This window comes from Leuciscus leuciscus (genome assembly GCF_965113295.1).
Source record: "Leuciscus leuciscus genome assembly, chromosome: 4".
Taxonomy (NCBI): domain Eukaryota; kingdom Metazoa; phylum Chordata; class Actinopteri; order Cypriniformes; family Leuciscidae; genus Leuciscus; species Leuciscus leuciscus.
This window is the reverse complement of record NC_138728.1, coordinates 14,263,185-14,288,312: the sequence shown is the minus strand read 5'-3', so window position 1 is coordinate 14,288,312 and position 25,128 is coordinate 14,263,185. Positions and strand designations below refer to the sequence as shown.

At 39.5% G+C, this 25,128-nt stretch overlaps 1 protein-coding gene across 3 annotated transcripts in view; it reads left to right on the top strand.

The window, feature by feature from the left end:
* The first annotated feature begins 7,741 nt into the window (after nt 1-7,741).
* The window catches only part of LOC309497541 (uncharacterized protein), a 48,699-nt gene continuing 31,312 nt past the window's right edge, over nt 7,742-25,128 (top strand). The window contains exons 1-5 of one of the 3 annotated variants that reach the window (XM_082167797.1): nt 7,742-8,470; nt 14,484-14,549; nt 19,616-19,814; nt 22,997-23,464; nt 23,554-24,006. In XM_082167797.1, coding sequence (XP_082023923.1) covers nt 8,318-8,470; nt 14,484-14,549; nt 19,616-19,814; nt 22,997-23,464; nt 23,554-24,006 — 1,339 coding nt within the window. In that variant the 5' untranslated portion in view covers nt 7,742-8,317. Of the gene's footprint in view, nt 8,471-11,956; nt 12,609-14,483; nt 14,550-19,615; nt 19,815-22,996; nt 23,465-23,553; nt 24,007-25,128 lie in introns of those variants that run through there. The other 2 variants (XM_082167796.1, XM_082167795.1) reach the window with 2 other exon arrangements.

Below are 25,128 nucleotides of genomic sequence, written 5' to 3'. Positions count from 1 at the left end.
TGCTAGAGGAACTGAGTGGACTCTGTTTTGACTGATGGACAAGGAACAACTCCTGTGCACATGCTCCACATGTGGATTGTCTCACAGCTCTCGGCTCAGAGTCCACAGGGGTGCTGAAGAATCTGCTCTGGCCCTTCCTCTGCTATTGTACCAGTTCTTTTCTTACACATAAAGACTAGAGAGAGACAGCGGAGGAAAGGGGGGCCGAAAGGGGTCAAGGGAAAGTGAATGAAACGTTTTGGAGGCTTTCAGCGGTTCAGCTCGAGAAGGAAGGATGAATGAGTGAGGGAGTGACAGAGAGGGACATGGAGAGAAGGAAAGAGAGAGAGAGAGCGGCGGGTCGAGCGGGCAGCCACATGGGCAGTTCTCACTCGGGATAATGAGAGTCTTTTCTGCGGCACTTAACCTCCAAACGGCATGCTGGGAACCCACAGCCGCGCGAGCTGGTCCACACAACAGCCACGCTCGGACACGCTCGCCCACCGCTTAATCAAATTTTACACCCAGCGCAGTGCCCCCCCACTACACGTGGCCCTGACAGCCTCTCTCCCAGGATCACACTCACCCAGAGGCCACGCAGAAGAGAGGAAGAGAGGGAATGCTAATGAAGATGAACAAAACTTTTAAGAGGAAAAAAAAAATCGAGCACATTTTCTGCAGACACAAGTGGTTTTGTGGAATAGCATGACACATAGCTATTGTTGGATACAGCTTATATCAAGCTGGGGAAATCAATGGAAAGTTGCCCCAAAATGTTTATGTCTTTATCTAAAACTATTTTCCCCCCAAATAAAAATACTATATTTACTTTAATTTTCCACAGCTCTATTTAGTTCTGCAGTACCCACTGAATCTTCACTGAATCTCAACTTGTTCCCTTCCTTAAATTTGACTGGATGGGTGCTGATAACAATGCTTTTACTGTTTGCATCACTCTGCGTGTCTGTATTTATTCCAGACAGGATGTCAGTCTGTGCATTAGTTGTGTTTTTCATTGACTCTTTCTGCAGGGTATACCACATTGCTTAGGTGGCGACAAGTGAATTTATGAGAGTCATTGAATGAACCGATTCATTCAACAATTGATTCAATGAGTGAGTTATTTAATCATTCACTCAACCGATTTGTTCAAAAATACTGATTCATTCATCTACGAAACAAGTGACTTGCTGAATTCAGAATAGCATAATCTTACTATAAGAAATAACAAGACTGTCTTTTAAGTGAATCATTGATTCACTCTGATTCGTTTAAAAACACTAGTTCATTCTTCAGAGAAACAAGTGCTAAATTCAGAATAGCATATTAATATTACTGCAAGAAATAACAAGAGTGTTCGTCTGCAATTTCATATTCAGTGAGTCATTGATTCACTCAACTGATTTGTTTAAAAACACTGTCATTCATCAAGAAACAAATGACTGACTGAATATGGAATAGCATAATACTTTTATTATAAAGATATAATAAAATGCAAAAATGCTAAATTCTAGTTTGCTATATGAATTCAGCCACAATCATTTTAAATGAGTCATCGGTTCATTCATAAAAAAAAACTGATTCACTAAGGAATGAAACACAGCTATTACTTGGAGACTTGCAGCATTTTCTGCTTTTGTTTTAGAACAATTTTCATTGGCAGAGCAAAAATAGACTAATTGAAAATAATTTGTTACTCAATATTAACTTTTTGTTGATTGAACTTATAAAAGAAATATCACAGTGAAATTCATTATTCTCAGGTATACATTAAGATTGATTAAAAAAAAATGTGGATAGCGTAACCAAAGTCGGCAAAAGCGTTTCATTTTTAACAGTATGTTGAGTTAAAACAAACAACAAAAAAACAATAGAATCTATCTCAAGACCCTGTTCTATTCAGTTGTGATCCGTCTGGTATAGTTTGAAAGTAACAACATTGGTTCAGGCATGAGACGGTAGGAGAGATAAGATTCAGAGTTTACTAGCCTCAGGGCGTGAATGTTAACAGGAAACAGCAGCACTTCTGTGGCCAGTCTGCGTAACAATCAGCCCACAGAATGAGAGACGAAACGCTCCCCTGGGCATTAGAGAGCGCTCAGTGCGACAGCTACCTGATGAGCCCAGCAGTGAAGGGACGTGGGTAGCTGAACATGGCTTGGTGGCCAGGGACGGCACTCCATCCTCTCTTGAGCAAACACAAAGGCATGTTTTCTCAGCACACTGCAGTCACTTTCTCCTGTCACTCAAACAGTCCCCTCGGATCCCTGATTGTCTCCAGGTGAGTGTTCAAGTGTGACTGGGCAGTGGTGGTTTCACACCCTTAATCCTTAAATCAAATCTAAGCAGGATCAGAGCAATAACATTTCTGTGTTGTGATTAGATTTGAAAGCTAAAGTTAAAGGGATGCTCTGGGTTAAATTCAACTTGACCACACTTGAACAGATACTAGTGTATCTGTCACATGCTGTCAATTATCAAAGAAAACTATTTTGTTTAGTTAAAATTTAGTTTGTGAAAATTAAAACATATATGACACAAAAAGTGTTGACAGAAATCCACTTACAATGGATACCTATGGGGCAAATTCTTTATTTATTTTTTAACTCTGAATAGTTACCTTTTACACACTGATGGATGAGTCAAAATGGATTTCTAATAGGTAATAGAGCCTATTTGATAGATAGATAGATAGATAGATAGATAGATAGATAGATAGATAGATAGATAGATGGATAGATGGATGGATGGATGGATGGATGGATGGATGGATGGATGGATGATGGATGGATGGATGGATGGATGGATGGATAGAACAACTGATAGATTGTGGATATACAGATAAACAACAAAACAGACAAACAGAATATAAAAGTATTGACAGTTTGCTCGATAGAACGCTGCATGATAGACAGACAGATGGACAAAACAACAGATATAGACAGAACAACAGACAGGTAGACCATGGAATGATAATGACAGATAGAATGAAAGAGACATGAGATTGACAGACAGTTGAAATGGATCTAGTGTGTGTTTGTAATAGGACAGATCCGATCCAGTAGTTGAATCGTGGTCTCTCCCACGCAAGGCTTCAGACTGTTTGCTTTGACTCTGGTCTGAATGCAAGGGAGCTGTGTCTGTTTATTACAGCTCTGTGATATGATAGGCCGCTTACAGTGACACACCTCCTGAAATGCACAAACACAAAGACATTTGTGTGTACTGTCTAATGGTCTATCCTAGCTTGTCCTCACCGATATATAACCTTTAGGAAACTCTGATCAAAGACAGACATGCTTATCAATCAACACCTGGTAATTATGTGCTTTGCAACTGTGACATCATGCAACCCCAGTATTTCAACAAGCAATGCCCCCTGGTGCACATCAGCCGGCATGGGCCTGGCAATAACCTCGGCATGTAATTTCACCAGCAGAGGGTGACATTTTTCAAGTTCCTTTTAGATGTTTCCCGGGGCAACCTCCTCCTTATTCCCGGATGGGCCCTCCCTTCAGAGGCCTAACCTCTCCTAATCCTCCTCCCCCCGTTTCCGTGGAGACGGCTCAGACGAGCAGGTGACGCATTGACAGGGAGCAGATGGTTCCCCGTGGAGGTAAGCATGGCTAAACAATAACTCCATACTCAACATAGAGCTTTTCTTTCTAAACTCTAGTCTCTCTCCTAAACCACACACACACACACACACACACACACACACACACACACACACACACACACACACACACACACACACACACACACACACACACACACACATTTGAACTCTCATATAGAGACTTCCTCAAAATATACACACAGCCCCCCCCTTCATTTTCACCCAGCTGAAGCCCTCTCCATTCCTTTATAGCAAGCACACACACACCATAACACTACCCTAATCACAAAACCATGATCATACTCACACACAACACTAATGCGCTCCCCTTTCATCACAGGCACACTGAAGAAATGCCAGCTTTCTCCATGCCACGCGCATATGAGATGGGTGTAGAACACGATGCCGTATAGATGGATTATTATTTAGTAGAGATACTGATTCTGAAACCACAATCAGGTTCTGAGTAAAGAGATATGGAGAACATTGAGATGTTTGGCTGATTTATTAAATTCATTTGAGAGAGTTGTGTAAAAAAGACACAAGAGAGGATTTTTGTTTTTGTTTGATACAGTCAAAAAAAAAAAAATCCATTTCAAAAGAAAAAAAATACTGTACTTTTTATACTAAAAAACTTTTAAAAACTTTTTATAATATAATAACATTATAATATACATTCATTTTAATTTATTAAATTAAATAAATTATTATTTGTATAATATATATATGTGTGTGTGTGTGTGTGTGTGTGTGTGTGTGTATTAAACAAACTTTATATACATGCTTTAAGAATAGAATAAATACATTTTTCAATTCTTAAGAAATTGTGAGATCTTATAATAAACAGTGCAAAATAACTTATACTTATTTACTTTATCCTATTGTGATTATTGATAGTATGTATTTATGTTAAGATCTTGTTAAAATTAACTTTAAATTCAGAGGTGAACTGTTTTTGAATGAATCTGTTGACTTATAATATTCATTCTTCACCACTAGAGTAGTGATGAGTAGTGATAAACTATTAAAAATCTATTTTGTTCATTGAAATACAGCTAAAATAAAATAACCAATCAATAAAAATATTAGATGAAAACTTAAGTTTAAGAATCAATTATTTTTGGGATTGACTCTCAGCCCTAATTAACAAGATTTAATAGTAAATTAAATTCTCTGTAGAATTTTAGCTTGACGAGCGCAACTTTCTGTTGAATCCAAAAAAAAAACAATATGTCTACAGACAACTAATTACCTACTAGTAACCTAGGAGTTACCTTCTTTCAGTGCAGTGCATAATGTGCTTGATTTACCTCGGGTCAAACGTGTATTTTGGGGGCTGGGAAATGTTGTATATGTGTATGTGAGTGTGTACAGCGGGGTTGGGAGGGATTATTATGGAGATCAGCTAATGCATGTTGAACATTGCATTCTGGTTTTAAGTGACTAGTGTGGAAAGCACAGCACAATGCACAACCTCTAACTTTTTTTTCTACTTTCTCTCTCCCTCTTTAAAAGCCACACTTTCTCCCAAAGCACCTGGAGATCACAAAAAAGAGGATGAGAGACCCCACCACCCCACCCCTCCCCTTCCAATTCGCACACATCAACCAACTCCACACTGCGTCTACCTATCAATACAGTGAGTGTGGACCGCGGGACGCTGTTCGGGGTGGGCTACGCAGAGCCTGAGGCTTTGCCATACAGCCTCACAGCCAGGAGCCATTGAAGTGCTCTGCCTCCATAATGGAGTCACTAATAGGTGCCCATTCAGCAAGGAAAGTGTTTTCTGAAAAAAAAAGAAGGGGAGCGAATGAGCGAAAGAGAGAAAAGAAAGTTTTAGGGGAAGCGGCAATCACTATGTACGCTGCCTTGAGTATGTACAATTTATTCAGGCCTCCTCCCACAAAAGCCCCATCCCACTTTTCTTTTTTTCTTCTTCTTTTCACTGTTTAGGAGAGTAAGGGGGGAAAGAGGAGAATAACAAATCACTACTGAAAGGGCTTTATAGAGAGTTTGGAGTTCTCTTTTCTTCTTTACTTGTAGATGGGGTGAATAGTCTGTCCAGGAGTGAGTACAGGCCCGAGTCCAGATATTGTTTGGATGTTCGCAGTTTCTCGCCTCTGTACGCTCTCTCAATTAGCTGCGCCTCTCAGTCATACATGCGCTCACAAATCTGTAAACACTCAATAACACGGCTAACATCTCTTTTCAGATGTTTAATGCATATATTTGATCAGTTTTTGTCATTTTTGCAAGCTAAATGCTTTTAAACAATGTTTTCATGTAGCATGCATGCTAATAGCGACCCAGCCTTCCTTTACATTCTCAAAAACAGTGGTTTTCCACATTTTTTAAATTCTGTTTCTAGTTTGTTAAAAGCATAATTAACCGAAAAATGATAATTCAGCCATCATTTGCTTTCTTTCTGAACATTAAAGAAGATATTTTGATATTATAGATATTAAGATATTATACTCTTTTTTTGGTTGCCAAAATTGTTCAAAATATGTTCTTATGAGTTCTGCTTAAGAAAGAAAGTCATACAGGTGTGGGATAACATGATGACAGATTTTGGGTGAAGACATTTTTGGTGAACTGTCCCTTTAATTTAATATTTCTGGTTCAGCTGAAGGATAAAATTGATTTTGAAAGTTGTGGTTGGGTGTCAGTATTGAATATGAATGTAGGTTTTGCCAATTTTTTTCACCTTTGACTTGAATCCTAGCAACAACAACAAAAAAAGTATTGTAGTAATTAAATATTAGCTTGGTCATCTCTGTAATGATGCCCCAGAAGAATCCTGTCTATAATGTGCAAACGCTGCCTGAGAACTCTTGGCTTATAGGCCAGCGAGGCAACAACCTAATCTTTCCTAATCTTTGTTAATCAAGATGTTATTGGACCCGGGTCCAATATTCCTATAATGGCACATTATGGGCTCAGAGAGCAGAGGTCGAGATATTTGCCACAACCATTTTTCCCAAGCAACATCGCTCAGTGGGGTGGAAGTAACTCCACCAATATAGTGTCGCAAGGACCATATTGTGAAGAGGGAATGTTAATGCAGAGATGCAGGGAGGCCTTATTGTACTGCATGTGTCTGTTCTGGTTTGACAGATTGATGGAATGGGTGTATAACGGCCCAGTGTGGGCTCTCAGGCTGAGATGAAGTTTAGGACTAGAGTGAGTTAGTCCCACAGGGGGTTCGGGTGTCCTGCTGAGATGGGATAAGCCCAGAACCACCAGCTTTTGTCCCACAGCTTTTAAGCTAACAATACCTGGCAGAATGGCTATCTTATTCACTAAAGACATTGACTTAGGCTTTCATATGATTCTAGGATGCATATTTCAAAGTCTTTCATTCACATTCCAGGATTGGTTGAATTTAGTTTCAAAGCTTGATAACACTTATCACTGATTCGTTTTCCTATTTCATACTTAGATTCGTTAGGTTATTTCTCTACAAATGAAGGGCAACAACTATATTACTCTGCATTAGATAGCTAGAAGTCGCTTTTCTCTCTTTACCATTTGTTTGACAAAGCATTTTTCTGCCAGTATCTTAGCAACTGACTTTGTTGCATCTGGATCACGCTATATGGCTTGCAACAATCTTGTACCAATTTTTAAAACAGGATCACACTTTCTAGAATCACACATCTGTCCTGATACCATGATGAAGAAATTTACATTTGAGAAAAAAAAAATACTCAGTCATGCGGTCCAACGAAGCAACAACAAAAACATTATTAAGGAAATGTCTATTAAGGAAATATCTTTTAGCATGGTAATTAGATTTATTTATAAAAGAAAATATATATTCCTAGAATTAAGAAAAAAATTAGGATGTGTATGCATTGAGTGCAATGAATATATATTAATTTTACTTGTTTAAACGTATATTTAAACTTTTTAATGGTATAAATGGCACCAACATAAATACAAAGAGTAACTTTTTTTAAATGGCTTTAATCTAGATTTTTTAAATACTTTTCCTTTTATTTATCATGGACATAACTTAGGTAATTGACTCTCATTCTAATTGTTTTCCTGGTGATTTTCTCTTTCTTGTAACCAACCAAAAACAGAAAAGTTTATATGTTTGCATACTGTTGACATTTCTAGTATGTCACCAGGGCAACAAGCTCACATTTGGTTAATATTTCCCCTGATTTTTTGTCTCTAGCTAAAGAGTGAACGAGCATAAGACAACTTACAATCCTCTCACACTAATGAGATATGATTAAAACGGCAGATAGACAGCAGTCCCACTGACATACACGAGGGGAAACACACACTCGCACACATTCCCACTAATGAGCTTTGATTTGTGGTACTGATAGTGTGTGTGGTTTCCTTAAAACGACTCTGTAAATCCTCAGTAATGTAATTAAGCAAGATGGCAGATTTATGCATGCAGCAGGACAGAACCTGATCTTGCCTATTTTTTCCGCACTCTGAAAAGCCCCATGCCTGCCGCTGCTGTCCACTGTTTTGGGCTTGTGTGGGTGTACAATTCTTAATTTTTGAAAAAGATGACTCACCTGGCTGGTTTAGTATAATCATTAACAGAAGCAATGAGCTCTTGAACCTGTCATTCCAGAGAGCTAGACCAACATAGCTGCAGGACAACAGAAGCCAAGACAGCTCATTCTGTCCAAATAAAAGCCAAGAACTTGGAGCTTGAGTGTAAAAAAGTTGCATTACAGAAAACCTAACATGTTGACAACTGAGGAAGTACTTAAACGGCACATTTACAGCTGGAAACCCCAATCTGTCGGAGGCACTCAACCCTGTATCGGTCACCCTGGGAGACGTGTCAACAGCAAGGCATGGCATCTTAGCTCCAGACCCCAGCTCTGGAGAAATACGGTGAGTCTCCATCACACCAGGGTTTTTCAAAATCCTTTAGCAAGGATAACATTAAGCTCGGCCTGTCAGTGGATCTCTGATCTCTGCTTTAGAAATGAAAAAGCACTTCGAATCGACTCCCTATTGAGAGGATGAGGAAGCAGGGACAAGAGAGAAGACGACAGCAGGCCTGAAATCGGAGCATCTGCCCAGGTTGAATGTTAATGAATGTTAAGCAGGTTAGCTGCTGGGGTGTGGCTGTGCCAGAGGTCAGTGGCTGGCACGGCAAACCTCAGCTTTATGCCCCCCCAGAGAGCCTCAGAAATTGGGCAAGGTGCTAACTCCTGCTACTGCTATTGTAGCAGTACCACTAACCATATTGATCTCTGATGCTAGCAGATTAGGGCATAAAGAAGGCTCTGTCCTGACTGTGGGGGTCCGCTTCTGATTCTCTGGTCTCCTTTCGGGGTCACAGGATCTGTGGAGCCCCTCTGACCCCCCGAGTCAACACGTACACACACCATTGGATCTGCAAAGGTGGCGAGGATGGACACTATTAAGCCAGATTGGTTGGACGGTTACATTCATGGCTCATCATAGCTGACCCGGCGAGCGGCAGTGGGCCGTTGGTTTTGTGTATGTGTTTTACACCGGTCTCCTCCATGCTGGGGATCAAGGCCTGCTCCTTTTGTAGAGTATTAATAGGGTTGCAGTTTGGAGACCTCATTGTTTTGGGGGAAAAAGGATTTCCTCGTGTTCGTGGTGCCTTTGTGATTTGATTGATGTTCTGTGTTGTAAGATTGTGTGTGGATGATGTAAGGGTGTGTGTTTGTTGTGTATTAGCTTGGTAATTCTCTTGTTGCGGACGTCTGTGTAATGTGGTTTGTCAGAGATTGCTCTATAAGCTTAGACAGTTATCTGCTTATATCAACTCAATTGTGACTGAATACTTCGCCTTTCTAGGCTAAATGACTATCAATCGGGAATTTGTTGTTGCCGTTGCGTTGTTTAGAGTGATGCAGTCTTAACAATATGAATCGAGCGGTATAAAGTCTTCTGAAGAGACACAATCCCTTTACATGATGACAGAAATCTCTCACGTGTCATTAAAAAATGTCTTCCTCTGTGTTTCGAAAAAACTTCTGTGACTAAAAGACTAAATTCCTGTGACATCCCAAGGATTGTTGAAGAATCAATAGCAAAAGCTATGCAACAATTTCCTCTCTACAGGGTAAAAATATAGATTTTCTCGATAATGATTCTTAAAATCCTTTTACTCTATTTTCTGTGACAATGTGTCTGTACAGAGCTTTCCATCCTGCACATCACTGCCAATTCTCTGAACTGTGTCGTTTGCACACTGTTATTCTTTTTTTAAATTAATGTGCCCCTATTATGGTTTTTCGAATGTTCCCTTTCATGCAGTGTGTAATAGCTACTAATAAAAAACTAATAGGGGCACTTTAATATTTTCATAATGTGCCCTGTATTAATGTTTCCTGCCCTGCTGTTCAGAAATCGCATCAAGAGCTTGTCAAATCAAACTGCTAGTCAAATTGATCAGATTGTGAAATCTGTCTTGCTTCCCAGCCTCTTTTTCTACAACAACCGTAGGTCCTCCATCTCAACTTACTGTTCATCTCTCAGCAACAGCACATTTTTTGAAAAAAAAGTGTAAAAATGCCACCTTTAGGGGTACAACAGCTTGCCACTTGGGAAGTACCCTTAAAAGGACAACTTTTAACCTTATCTACCCCTAACAGGGGCATATTTCCCAGCAATGAAGTAATCCTTTAATGTATTTCTATGAACCTTTTAGGGGTAAATACAGTAGGTACATAGCTGTCCCTTTCATGCTACTACCAAAGTGACAAGCTGTTGCAGCCCTTTCTGACAAAATGACCAAAGCAGAGTGATCATCTTGTACCTGACTCATCGCTTCAATGATCGTCCATAAACATGAATTAAATCTTATGTAAGACAGTTTGTGATAATTGGAAAATATGCAAGATGTTTGCAGACAGATGCACAAGCCAAGGAAGGAGAAGAAAGGACCACTTTGCTTATTAGTGCATCAAGTAATTTGATCTTCCTTCTTCCACCTACTTGTTATTGACAAGCTTCACATTTCCTGTGTCCCTGGACTAGTGGAGGAGCATTTCCTGTCTGGCCTCAGTCTGTGATGCAATGGTAAACAGCCTCCCTGACAGGAAAAGCCCAAAGGACAGGGGCTCTGCTGCGCCCCTGAGACACTGAGGCAATGGAAAGCCCATCTGCCTGGAATTGGCCTAATCTCATCTGGTGAATTGGACGATGGGATACAAAAAACACCAATCATGCCTGTCCAATTTCATTACAGATCTCAATGATGAGAAGTTCAGAGAGGAGATCAGAATGGTGTGGGCTGACTCCCTCTGTACAGACCTGCTTATGTTTGCTCGAGAGCTCTGATTGAAATAAGACCATCACCCTGTGACCTCTAAGGCAGGGTGTTGGATTACGACATGAATATGACATCTAATCAAGGCTGTTGTTCACCCAAGCTGCCCTGATGTTTAAACGCAGTCTGTGGTGTTGTGACTTTTAATGAGTCTTACGGTCTCATTAGGTCTGCTGGTCTTGTCCGTCCCTTTGCCAATCTGTGTAAGACTAAATATTACTGTTTTTATTCACAACAGCACAAGCACTATTTACTTCTGGTTTCTATTGTCATCTGTGCCTCCCAAATCTCTGTGCTCTTCTAACTTTGGATCACCCATGTGGATCCAAAAATACTTGAATTCAGTTTCAAGGTGTAATTAGGGAGAAGGCAGGTTATTGTGCTCTAAGAGGCCGCAATTCAGCTACGGGATTTAGTCATTGTGCAGCGTCCAGCAGTCGATTAAGTGAAGAGCATAATTATCTGTAAGAGACATTAAATACTGTCTGCAGTAATGTTCAGGCAAAAGAGTCATTTCCAACTCTACGACACCATTTTGATTCACAGCTCTGGTCACTTTGGTTTTAATAAGTAATTAAAATGCTATAAAGATGGTAAGACCAATAATTAGAAGTGTAAAAATGCATCAATCTGGTAATAGAAATATGTTACAGAGGTCATCACAGATTACACATGCACTCTTGCAACAGCCACATATTTTATTCGTTATTCATAATTATGTGTATCCATTTAAGCAAAGTTAACTGCTGTTGTTGTTTTTTAACAAATTGCTATCTATTATGTTTTCTGGGATAATCGTAGTAGTTTATCACATTAATTAATAACTTTAATTCTATGACATAATTCTCTGCATAACTTTAAGATGGTCATTTTTCCCCGGTACATGACAGACTTTATTTATATTTTAATGATTGGTTTAGTAAATTTTCTGTCACATGACATTCAAATCTGTAAATCTATTTAGCAGTCTACTTAATATTTGCAAACCTTAATATTTGTAAATCTATTTAGCAGTCTAATTAATATATTTTAATATATCAGTTTACTGTCATATTATTCTTTTTTATCGGATTAGTAATAAATGTTTGATAACTTTTAAGACTGTGATTGTAAAGTCATATTCTGCAGAATATTTGCAGAATAGTACAAATTATATATTTTATTATTATACCTTTATTAAATTTTTGGTTACATTTTATGTCTTCAGCCTATTTTTGTATATAATTATGAATCAGTCCAAAATAATTGGATCGAATCATGAACTAATTTCAGATTTCACAACGCACCGCTTTCAAAAGGGGAAAAATCATGAATGAATCAAATTGTTGTTAGATAAAAATGTGCATCTCTACTAATAATATGTATCCTAAAGCTTCAATGGAACTAGCCTTGTTAAAATCTGTGTGGTGGTCAGGTGCGCAGGCCACAGGCTTTGAATGTGTTTCATTTAAAAAAGATCCTAAACAAAACTTTAAAACGGTCCCATCCTGAAGCTTTTAGAGAACAATGCCGCAACCTGTCAATAGTGATTTTCCTAATTCTCCTCAATGGACAGGTTCAAGCAGGCGCTCAATATTCTTCCTTTGGTCCCACCCACAGGTGGGCTGGTGGCTCCAGATTGCACAATTCCCTGTCCCAGTGTGCGACCACTGTGAAAGAGAGGAAAAACCACCAGGTTGCCAGGCTGGAGCTGACTCAGAAGCTCTGGCATCTGCCACAGTAAGACTGATGACCTTAGAGGAGCGAGATACGTGACCTCAGTGAACGGGGATAGGGATAGACAGAGGGATGGTGATGGATGAGTCTCTGCTGGAGCCCTGGGCCACAGGTCAGATAGATGAGAGTGTCCAAGAGTGAGTGAAAAGAAAAAGAGAGCTGAGCGATGGAGCTGAGACCCCCACAGGCTAGTTGTATCGCAGCTAAAGGCTAAGATAGCTGATGAGAGCTTGATGAACTCTTCAGAAAGGCTGGTGCAGTGGTGGGTATTCACCATTGAGATGCATCACAGCTCTCAGGCAAAGACAGAGGTTCAATTGACATTCTGAGAAGGAGGTCTATGAATCAGTGTGTGCGTGTGTGTGTGTGTGTGTGTGTGTGTGTGTGTGTGTGTGTGTGTGTGTGTGGTGCGTTCATGTTAATTTAGCCAGTGTCTGTGCACAAACTCTGAGGAGATTAAGAAATATTGAAGATCATTTTGACAAATGTGTCCCAACATCTTCATTTTTTCTTCTTCTTCGTTTTTTTAATGCTTGCCTGTGTAAAACTGTCTGCCACAATGCTAGGGTGTTGTAGATGGTTGTCAGGGTGTTGCTAAGCAAGGTGTTTGGATGGGTTTTTAGCATGTTGCTATAGTACGCTGTTGCTAGAATGTTCTGGGTGGTTATTCCTTGCTGGCCCAAAAGCCAATGCATTTTTCTTTCATTTCATTGTCAGACAGGTGGAAATCAAAGTCTGATCACTAAAACACAGGTTTTCAAACTTCCGCATGGGGATGCAAGAGGGTGTTAGAGGGTCCGTGTAGAATTTGAGAAACTTTGAGAATTTGAGAAAAGTATGTATTTTTAGGCCTGACAAAGTTAAGATGTCAACTTAAGACTAGATGCGAAAGTTCGTCGAGACAAACTTTAAGTTGGCTTGGAAAAGTTTGGACAAGTAGTTTGAAGTATTACATTATTACTTGAATTTGTCTTTCTCGATCCTTTTATAACAATTAAAAATATTTTGTTGCCGTCACATGAAAAACGATCAAATTATCAAATAATTGTTCTGGGTGGTTGCCATTGTGTTCTGGGTGGTTGTTATGAGATAAATAGATTAGAAATATTAGATAGAATGGAAAATGAGTCTCGATGGATTAGAAATAGTACATAGAATGGCAGCTAATGAAGTCTGATGAGCCTCTCCAACTGTCAAAATTACATTTAAATTAAAATACATTTGTTTAATTGAGAATGCTTATTTTCAGGTTCATATTTAAATAATAGATATTATCAAGGTAAAACAATATTTTGCAGATCTTTTAATAATTTACTTTATATACACACATATATATATATATATATATATATATATAACAGTGACAATAAATTTTTTTTTTATTAAATTATTTATTTAACATCACATAATTCCAAAGTTTGGGGTCAGGATTTTTTTTTTTATATATACTTTTATTCAACAAGGACACAATAAATTGATCAAAATTGACCTTCTTATTGTTACATAAGATTTCTAAATAAATGCTGTTCTTTTGAAGTTTTGGTCAAATAAATGCAGTCTTGATGAGCATAAGAGACTTTCAAAAACTTTAAAGAATCTTACTGACCCCAAACATTTGAATGGTATATATATATATATATATATATATATATATATATATATATATATATATATATATATATACCTGGCACCTGAAAGTAAAAGCCACAAGGCTTGCTTTAGGATTTATGTCCATAGCACAAATGATGCAGGATGAGTTATGCCCAGAACAACACCATAACCCAAAGTATAATTAATAATAGAACCATGTTTGTCTCAGCAAACATACCTAATTACTGTCAATATCAGTCCTATCTAAACCTGTTTTCTGTCCCCCAGGCACCATCATATTACTTCTGCTTTGTGAGACAAGCCGTCCTGTGGAACAGAGGACAGCATCATACGGTGAGTACTTGTTTCAGGACACCAGTAGACACGAGACTGACACGAGTAATTACACTTCATCAAGGCACAATTCCAATTGATTTAGCATGCCGCACATTGACATTATCAAATAAGGCATGACTAATATTAAAATCTGACTCTTATAAACAAACACTATCGCTTGGAAACACACATGCACTGATGGCCTGTGCCCATCAACCTCACTGTCTCCGTCTTTAAGAGGCCAGAGACTGTGAATGTGCCACAGGCAACAGAGAGGTTTCCATGGGGACAGCGAGTTGTGTGGGCTGGCTTCCTGTCTTGGCCTCTGGTTAAACAAACAAGAAAAAAGAGAGACAAAGATCCACCAGCCTCTTACTGACTAATTTACATCTTTAAATCGTACCGGTACACACAATCAGCCAAAGCTCACAAGTATGAATAAACACTTATGCTTTGCTAAACACAAAAACGCACACCCATGCTGGCACACACACATTTTCTGCCCTCTGGATCACCTCGGTATATGCTATAAAACACTGGGCGCATCTCCGTATTCAAACCCTCTGAACTTTACGGGGCCGTCCCAGTCCAAACATCTATTGAGAACAAGAGACGATTAACCCACCCATTGGCTTCATACCTCACGGTCTCCATGGACATTGTCGCCACTGAGACGACATCATGAGTGCCGTCAGCGACCTGAATACTGTACACCCAAACGATGACACATGCACAGGTGGGCAAACACACTCATGGGCCCGCCTCGCTCCGCAGACAAACACTGGTGTTTACACTGTAATTTATGCTTTGGTTTGGGTTGCATTCTGTTCGGTATGACGTCCTTTTTTAACGGCGAGTGGAGCTGGTCTTTCATTTTTGTGTTCATAAGAAAGAGGGTGGCCACAGGAAGGCAAGCGGCATTCAAACTATACAGGCATCCGATGGGGAGACAATGGCATGTCTGTGTTAGCACTCAATAAGAGGCTAAGTTTGGAGTTGAAAGTAGATTTTTTTTATATTCAAATACTTTTACTATTTCAGCTTAATAAGCAAAAATAATGCCTTGTAGCATTTAAACAATTATTATTATTATAATTTTTTTTATTTAGACAAAATATTACAGAATTCTATAATATCAGACATAACATGACATTAAGTATTGGCTTAATCTGTATTGACCAGAATTTTAATAGAGGTGCATCTCTAAATTGATGGCTTTGGAAAGAGAAGAAGAAAAAAAAGGGGGAAAAAAAGTTAGAATAATGTTAGAATAATGTAATGTGTAGTGCAAGGACTAGTGTTCAAATTCTGACCTAATAATATACACTAAAAGTTTGGGTTTGGTAAGAATTTTTAAATGTTTTTTTTTATTTTTATAAAGAAGTCTCTACGCTCACCAAGGCTGTATTTATTTAATAAAAAATTAGATTTTTAAAATATATATTTGTAAAACGGATAGTTCCAGTCCTTGATTCTGATTGGTTGAGCCGCGTTCGAAGCCGTTGTATATTACTCAACAAACATACACCTGTGACCGCATTACATTACTGCACAACTGCCATTTGTGATTCTTTGTTCCTGTGTGTTGCTTAGCAACCTCGTTGGAACTACATTGCTTGGCGGAGGAATAAATGTGTTATAACGTTATATTTTTTGTTGCTGGTGTTTATTTTATGAATAAATAAAATAACTTTACTCCACTCCGCATCGTGACTAAACAACGCCCCTTAGCTGTTCTAAATCCACTGTAAAACACGGCTTTGCGGGGCTTATTGCTTAAATATATATTCATGTGATGGCAAAGCTGAATTTTCAGCATCATCACTCCAGTCTTCAGTGTCACATGATCCTTCAGAAATCATTCCAATATGATGATTTGCTCCTCAAGAAACATTTCTTACTATTATCAATATTGAAAACAGTTGCTGCTTAATATTTTTGTGGAAACCGTGATACATTAATACATCAGGATTCTTTGATGAATAGAAAGTCAAAAAGCATTCATTTGAAATAGAAATCTTTTGTAACACTGTAAATGTCTTGACTGTCTCGTTCGATCCGTTCAATGCATCCCTACTGCATAATCATTCAAATCTTATTGACCACAAACTTTTGAACAGTAGCTTTGAATAATCAAAGCCAAATTGCAATTCACAGCCAGTGATCAACATGAGCATTTGACATTTGATATTTTGATACTAAATCCGGCTATTTTCCTCTGAGAGTTTCTTTATATATTATTTTCTTTATAAGAGTGTCAACATGAGGGTGAGTAAATTATGACATCATTTTTATTTTACATGCAAATGCTATGCGGAAGGTGCGACTTGATTGGACTCACTAAATGTAGTCATATCCATATCCATATAGGCCTATATCCTTTGTGAACATTCACGGTTGCTTGCTCTGTATTCTGCGGGATGGGGAAAGCAGTTTTGGACAGGGCAAAAAGTTTAAAAGAGAAGGTGAAGGGGTGAAGAGAAATAGAGGAGATTGAAAAAGTAGCCTCATTGTCTGCCGGGACAGAAAGTAGAAAGTTGCTCAGAATGCTAAGCTGCATCTGAGCCTGGCTTCTGACACGAGCGGCTAATCAGATTTGGTCCTCCCAATCCTAGAGTCTCCACAATGCTTCCCACTGTCATCTCTTCCCCTCCTCTCCTCCGCTCCTCTCTTCCTCATCCCCCCGTCCCAGAGCAAAGCTAATTACGGCGCAGGCAGAAACACAAATCTGGTTGATTGAAAAAGTCACTCTTTTTCAGCAGGGTTTAACCTTGTTAGTGCTAAGCCTGGCTTTCTTAGACGTCAGGCCTTTTTGAGAGGAATCCTCTGTTCCCCTGCAGACAGAGGCACAGAGACACACTTCTGTTTGGCCCCCAATCACCATGCCTCCCCCCGGCGGAGGGTTCACACAGAGGCAGTGCTATTAAGCGTGCGTGTGTGTGTGTGTACGTGTGTTTGTGAAGGGACTGAGGAGTGTATGCAGGCCTCTTCTTGGTGCGGGCCATCTGGGACTCTGGTTTACAGACTCCCTACATTCACGAGCGTGCGCTTGCCCATCTCCGTCAGAAGGCCGTCCGGCATGAACACACAAGGTTAATGACATTAGTACAGGCGGTTGTGCATGTGTGTGTCGCAGTGCGGGCCGCCTGACGCCAGGGGGTCATGTAATTTCCTGTAGGCCTCTGAAGAGCCCACACACTGGGGCAGAGGACCCTCAGGCCCGACATGGGGCTACAAACACCATTACAAGGTCAAAGACACTCAGCGTTTAATATACAATGCCACTTTCAGAGGACTCTAAACAGCTTCTGCAAGTAAATGCTTCGCTTTCATGAACGTTGGCGTCGGAGATGATGTACACTAACCTGACAGTTTGTTTTGGGGATGTTAAGGGATGTGTGCAAGTCTAATAATAAGGCCCAATTTTTAAATGAGTAAAACTCACCTATACTATATTAAAGTGTGCCAAAAGTAAAAAAAACAAGCCAAAAGTTCACTAGATATGCATGGCTTCAATGTAACTCTGCATTTCTGTTCAGTTTATCATAATGTCAGGCCAAATTCGCACACAATTTGCACCTCATTTCAACAAGCCACACAGTTTGAGGTAGTACACTGTGAGACGAGTTACATGCAAAAGTTAAATGCTTTGGAAAAACCATTGTAAATATCGGTTCAATGATTAATCAGAATAAAAGGCTTAGCGTGATTATCAAATAATACAATTTGTGAAACGCGAACATCTCATGATCCGGTGTCTTTAGTGTCTGGTTCACACTAAATCTTGCTCCACACAAACTCATTTTTGCATCTGCTCTGAGTTTGGGTTGCTTATAACATTTGGGAATGCAACGTGCAAAAATAAAATTATTATTTCTTATTTGGTTTAATATTCTTATTTTTAGTCATAATACAATTATTATTATTAATAACTACAACAAATATAACAACAACAATTATTATTATTATTAGTCTTAAATACTTGTTTTTTTATTTTACAATAGTAATATTTCTTATTTTGCTTAATATTTTATTTTGTAATAATAGAATACAATGCATTATTATTATTATTGTTATTATAGTCATATTAATTATGTAAAAAAACACAATAAGATTTTTTTCAAATCATTTGTGCGGTTAGTGCAATTATGGGCTTTAAGCTATCCTAAACATAAAGGTTTCACTAACCTCAACAACATTTAAAAAAAAGTTAATAGTATAGGGATCCCTTTTTAGGCATTTAAAACAGATGTGTTGGGACAGGAGGACAGAGAGAGAGATCGAATGAATAAAAGAATGATTGAAGGGAGATAAAAGGTGAGGAATATCTGTTTGTATCAGAGGAGAGGCTTCATTAGTGTCAGAGAGAGAGTGTAAAATGGTTTTGGGTCACTGCTCTGAGCTCCAATAACGCAGGGAACAGGGAGCACATGTCCCCTTTGATAACATTGTCAGCTCAGACATAGAATGTTTACTCAGCAATTGTTTACTGTCAGTCAATTCAAAAGGGATAAAGACATCAAGACGTGTGTGTATTTGTGCTTGCTAACATTGCCCTGTGGCACTGGACAGGTTAAAACTTGCTCTCTGACAGGTTATAAGCAGTGAGTAGTCTTCACAAAGCAAAGAGAAAATGTGCAGGCACACACAAAAACACAGCGAACTGCCATAATTACTAAGATACTATTCAAATTCCTGTGAGAATTTACATGTTATGTGTTTGGTATGTGTGAATTAGCCCAGGAATGCAGCTATGTTTGTTAGCAAAGGACAAGTTAGTTAACCCTTCTAAATATCAATAATGACAAACTTCTGCTTCTTGCTTTCTTGTTTTTCCAAATTCAGTAACTTAATTGCATGAAAGACCATGCTAGCCCTGCAGAAAGAATGCTAAATGTATGTGAATATCATGAATGAATATCACAGGCAATATTGAATAATTGTTTCAATGAGTCAACACTAGGGGGCACTACAGAGAGGTACTTATTCAAAGCAAGGCTTTGCAGTAACTTTCCAAATGTTATTTTATAAATTAATACAATGAACATAAACTTTTTTTTGTTGCCTTTTTTGTATCTTTTCAGGCTATCAAGCGTGAGAATGAAAGCGCGAACACAAAGGAACCACCCTTGTGTTCTCGCTTTCATGCTCATATGGAGGCCTGTCCTGTCAATTTTAGAACCCCACATTTCCTAAACGTGCACTCCAGACCAGGCCCTAATCGTTTGGGGCAAAAACAACAACAGCAGAGCCTGAGTGCTCCACAACCTCAAATATGGCCAGGTTAGTACTGCTATACAGTCCTTTTACTGATATTTTTTTCATCCCGGTTAACTGCCATCACTTAAATGCAGGCAAACTTTAACAAAGTACCCTTGCTACAATTAAAATGAAAAGGAAGGACATTGATACACATGATATATCAGTTATCATTCTGTTATTTTACATTTTTTAATTACCATTATCGGACGATACTGAATGTTTAATTGTGCATGCTGATTTCACCATTTAGATTATTTTGCCATCATCAGTATCTAAATGCTTATTTCTTTAGCCAATCTCAAAATGAACATACATTTTTCATATCGTACATTATAATGTTGTGATGCCTAAATTTGCCTAAATTCACAATTTTAGTTTTTTATTGTTTTATTAATTTTTAATTTTATTTAGACAAAATTGTATGAAAATGTAATATTGGCTATTTATCTATTTTTGACCATAATATGAAAATAATTATTGGCTTATCATTATTATAATTTGAATATCGCTTAACCCCTTATTTATTTTAAAGGAACACGCCGACTTTTTGGGACTTTAGCTTATTCACCGTATCCCCCAGAGTTAGATAAGTCCATACATACCTTTTTCATCTCCATGCAAACTCCATGCATGAGCCGTTTACCTCCAGTCTTTGTGCTAAGCTAGGCTAGCGGTGGGTGCGTCAGACAGAGTTACGGCACGCATGGAGATGAAAAAGGTATGTATGGACTTATCTAACTCTGGGGGATACGGTGAATAAGCTAAAGTCCCAAAAAGTCGGCATGTTCCTTTAAGAGAAACGATTCGTATTGAATAACAGCAATTGTCATTCAGTATTGAAATAATCTTCCTTATCAAAACACACTCACAACCCATCCATGCTTTTTCTTTTTTGCTCAAATTAAACAAAATGGTCTGAAATTTAAAGTATGAATCTAAATAAATGTCATGTATCCATTATGCACATATTTTGTGTGTTTACTATGGCGCCGCCCTCCTGGTGGCTTGATACTTCCATTAGGCCTCTGCTGTGGTGTGAAGGTATTTGGGCAGGATTGGTCATTAACGTGCATCAGGAGCCTGTCTTTCAGAGCGAGCTTGGGAGTCAACAGAGATGGGAGCATTACTCTACATCACAGGCCAAAACTAATTATACAGCCATATGGTGCTCAGAGACTCTAACAATCAACCCCGACCTGCCTTTAGCTCCCCAAGGAGAGAGTAAGGGGGGCGAGGCCACAACAGTGCGATATGACACATGTCGTTCACACACATACATTGTGTGTGTGTGTGTGTGTGTGTGTGTGTGTGTGTGTGTGTGTGTGAGACTGTGACAGATGGACTAGGCAATGGTATTGTAAGAACAGCAGTGCAGCTATGTGCTTTCCAGCCACTCTCTCACTTTTTCTCTTTCCTCTCACTCAATCCTTTTCTCTCGCTGTTCTGTCCTCTGACTCCTCAGTGACACAGACTGAGTGGAACAAGAGCGTATTGTGTAGGGGCCTCTGGTCTGCTTCAACACAGGCCCCTGCTGGGGGGACTCACACCATACTGGCCTGGGGGACAGCATTCGATAAGGGACAAGAGCCAGAGACGGTTGGTTTATTAGTGAATGTTTTTCCCGTTAATTCCATGGCCAAAAACAACACAAATCTCCACAGCATGAAGCTTTCAACCTGGCAGGGCTGTGTAGCATTCAAAGTTTAGTTGAGATTGTTTTTCTTCAATTAAGAATCAATTCCTACATTTGAATCGAAATTTAGACAATTTTATATTTATATTAAGAAATTTTAACTAGAATTAATTTTTTATCATTTATCATAACAAACCTTGCATACAGTTTAAAAAACAAAAAGGTTTATAGACGATAGATAGAAGGATAGACATCGGACGGACGGACGGACGGACGGACAGACAGACACAGATAGATAGATAGATAGATAGATAGATAGATAGATAGATAGATAGATAGATAGATAGAGACAGGCAATGAAAGATAGATAGATAGATAGATAGATAGATAGATAGATAGATAGATAGATAGATAGATAGATAGATAGATAGATAGATAGATAGATAGATAGATAGATAGATAGATAGATACAGACAGACAGACAGACAGACGATTCCTTGAATTAGATTTTTTGTGGGACCCACTAAGGTTCTTTTATAGCACATACTCAATAAGCCCTGTGGATATAGGGCCTACCCAAAAATATTTAGTCCCAAACTCTGTTAATTTTAGCCACAACCTTTGTAATAACAAGACATCTTCACCAAAACATCATTTTTTTCATTGTGGTTCCATCAGCAAGAGAAAGCCCAGAAAGGAATACTGCAACAGAACAGTCTGTTAAAATCTCTCCCAGCAGGCATCAGCATCAAGGGCCATCGAAGAAAGAGTGGGGCTTGGCTCATTTGTTTGGTTTGCTGTCATTGCATCCATAATTAGCTATATGGGGTTTCTAATCCCAATTATGAGAATGAGTTCCTTCATATAGTGGTCGCAAGTGGTAATTATCATATCTTAGAGTCACTCTGCATTCTGAGCTGGGAACTGGACAGCTGCTCCTGCAGAGGGGCAGAGTTTTCGAGGGGAAGGGGGGTGTCCGGGGCCCTTGTTAGGAACTAGGGGCCCGCAACAGGCAAAAGACTGTTTGCTCTGAGGCTCAGTGGAGTAGGGCAGCGTCAGCTATTGGGCTGGGTGGCCTTTGCCTCTCTCCTCTCCTTTTTAGCTGTAAATGATGATGAATACGCTTTCCGCCTGACCCTCATGCAGGACCCCCATGTTAATTATTCAGGACCTCTTTTTGTGTGTGCCCGAACAATGCCTGTCATTAAGCCTGTGTGTGGATGTATGTGAGTGTGTGTTTGAGTGTGTCTTGTTCATCTCTACATGAGACAGCTGCAGTCTGGGTGCTCTGTGCTGCACTATGGTTTGTTTAGTGAAGGATTTCTGCTCTTGTGCATTAGTGATGCACTTTCTCATTTGCATTTTTGAGTAAAGATTCCCCAAACCTCACTCTCCAGTGTAACAATAACCTTGACCCAGATGTAATCTCTCCTTTGGACAGGGTTGTCCAATCCTGCCCCAAAGGGACCACCATCCTGCAGAGTTGAACCTCCCTCTCCTGAACCTCTGCTACCCCTTAGAGATTGGTTGACCTTACATTCACGTTCATTTCAACCTCTTCTTTCCCCAGATGTCAGGAGGCACCAAAACATGGATAATTCCAGTAGGAATAAATCCAATGTGTTTCTGCCCCATGTACCCGGATCCCCTACTTCTCCAGCGCCCCCAGCAAGTCCTTCTCAGACTCTCAAGTTTGTTGATGAACCTCAGAGATCCCAAACCCCCAATACACACTTCCATCTGACAGATGAGGAAGAAGATGCATGCTCTGCTCCACAAGATCTGAATCAAGGGCACCATGAAATGGCTGAAGAAGAGACAATGACACCAACGACCCCAATATCCATCCCGACAACCCCCAGCATTCCAGCCACCCCAACCACTCCAGGCACCCAAATAACCCCAAGTACCCCAATCACTCCAGACACCCCAACATCTTCTGTGACCCCAAATTCTCTTTCTGATTTCAGCCGCCCTTCGTCCAGCCAGTTCAGCCGTAGCACAGACCTGAACAGTAGCTTCTCAGACGCCTTGTCAGGTATCGGTTCTCCTTATACTGACTTAAAAATGCAAATGGTGCAATGAATCCTTAATTGACGTATCTCTGCACTCTCTTTATGTTAACAGTGAACTTCAATGTTGACCATTATGCTGATAATAGCACCGATGACGAAGATAATCATGCTTATGACCTCAACCAGAATAATGAATATCAAAAGGGCTGCTCTACTTCTCTCCCTGAGCTTCACTTCAGCTCTGCAGGAAGTGTCAGCCAGGCCAACTCACGAATGGACGTCCTTCAAGCACATCTCTCCAGATCTCTCAAGTCCTGCAAACAAGAAACACCTTCCACTTGCTTGCCAGACACTCCAATTTACATCTCCAAAACTCCTAAATCACGGCAAACCTCAGCAGCCCAATGGTCCACAGATGAAAGCCTGCATGGACGACTTGGATCCAGCCAGTCTGGCCTGAGCATTCAGTCTCAAAAGCCTGATTGCTCAGATGCAGATAGTCAGTCAGAATGGAACCTTTGGCCTGTGCTTCCTCCCATTATGCCTCAGGAAGATGAACTGCAAGGTGAGTTTTAATGGGATATAAACATTATTGTCCTAAATATAAGCTATAAACTATAATGACTATAATATAAACTATAAAATAATGAAGACTACTTCATAACAAGAAGCACTTCAGAAAATTGTCAGCTATTAAGAATTGTGTAAAACTTAATATTGTGCTTTGATGTTTAGCAAATTTTTACTGGATTTTTTTTTTGCATTATAATGCATATTGCCATTTTTAGATATGGATTAAGGTTAGTCTGTTAATGAACATGACTCAATGTTTGTTATTCTTCTGATATATTTTCAGTGATTACATTCCTGAAAGAATGGCAAAATCTGATCTCATACACACACACACACACACACACACACACACACACACACACACACACACACACACACACACACCTACAGACACTGTGCGCTTTATTAGACTGACTCTTGTGTATTCATGCACACACGCTGGGGGTCAGTTGGGCCAAATAGAATTGAACATTCACCGTACCTCAAACATGAAAGAGAACAAAAGAAAATCAAAGTCCTACATCATGACCATGAGCATCAGCTTTCTCTAAAGAGGGACTAAGTCATAAATATGGCAAGGAGCTTTTCTCTTCTCTTCTTTACTGAAAGCAGAGGGAAAGCGAGGGGGTTCTTTTGATAGGGAATCAGGCTGGTACCGTTTGATTCCCCAGTTCAAAGCGGCCAAGGCCTTTACAATGGGGGATGTTGTGGGGGATGAGGGAGGGTGGCGGTGATGCCGGCTGCGGCGTGTTCTTCCCTCTTAGCTTCAGCCTCCCGCGTTCCCTTCTTTCTTCCTCTTTTCTCTCTCTATTCTCTCCACTCCCTGAAAAGCAGACGTGTGGAGCGGCGGTCATAAATCCAAGCTGACCGCCGCCTCTCTGACGGGTGAACAGTGAGTGAGCCTCAGCTACAATGCGTATCTCTTAGATGCGCTAATTTACCGTCCAGTCAGGAAAAAGAGCCGGGCCGCTGACATCTGACTCAAACTGAGAGTTCATGAAAGAGAGCAAACAATTCAGAATTTGCAGAGAGATTTCTTCGTATTTTCTCTCTTTTTTTTCAGAGAAATGATAGTGACAATCTGTGCCTTGTTTACCAGTTCATGGGGCCAGAC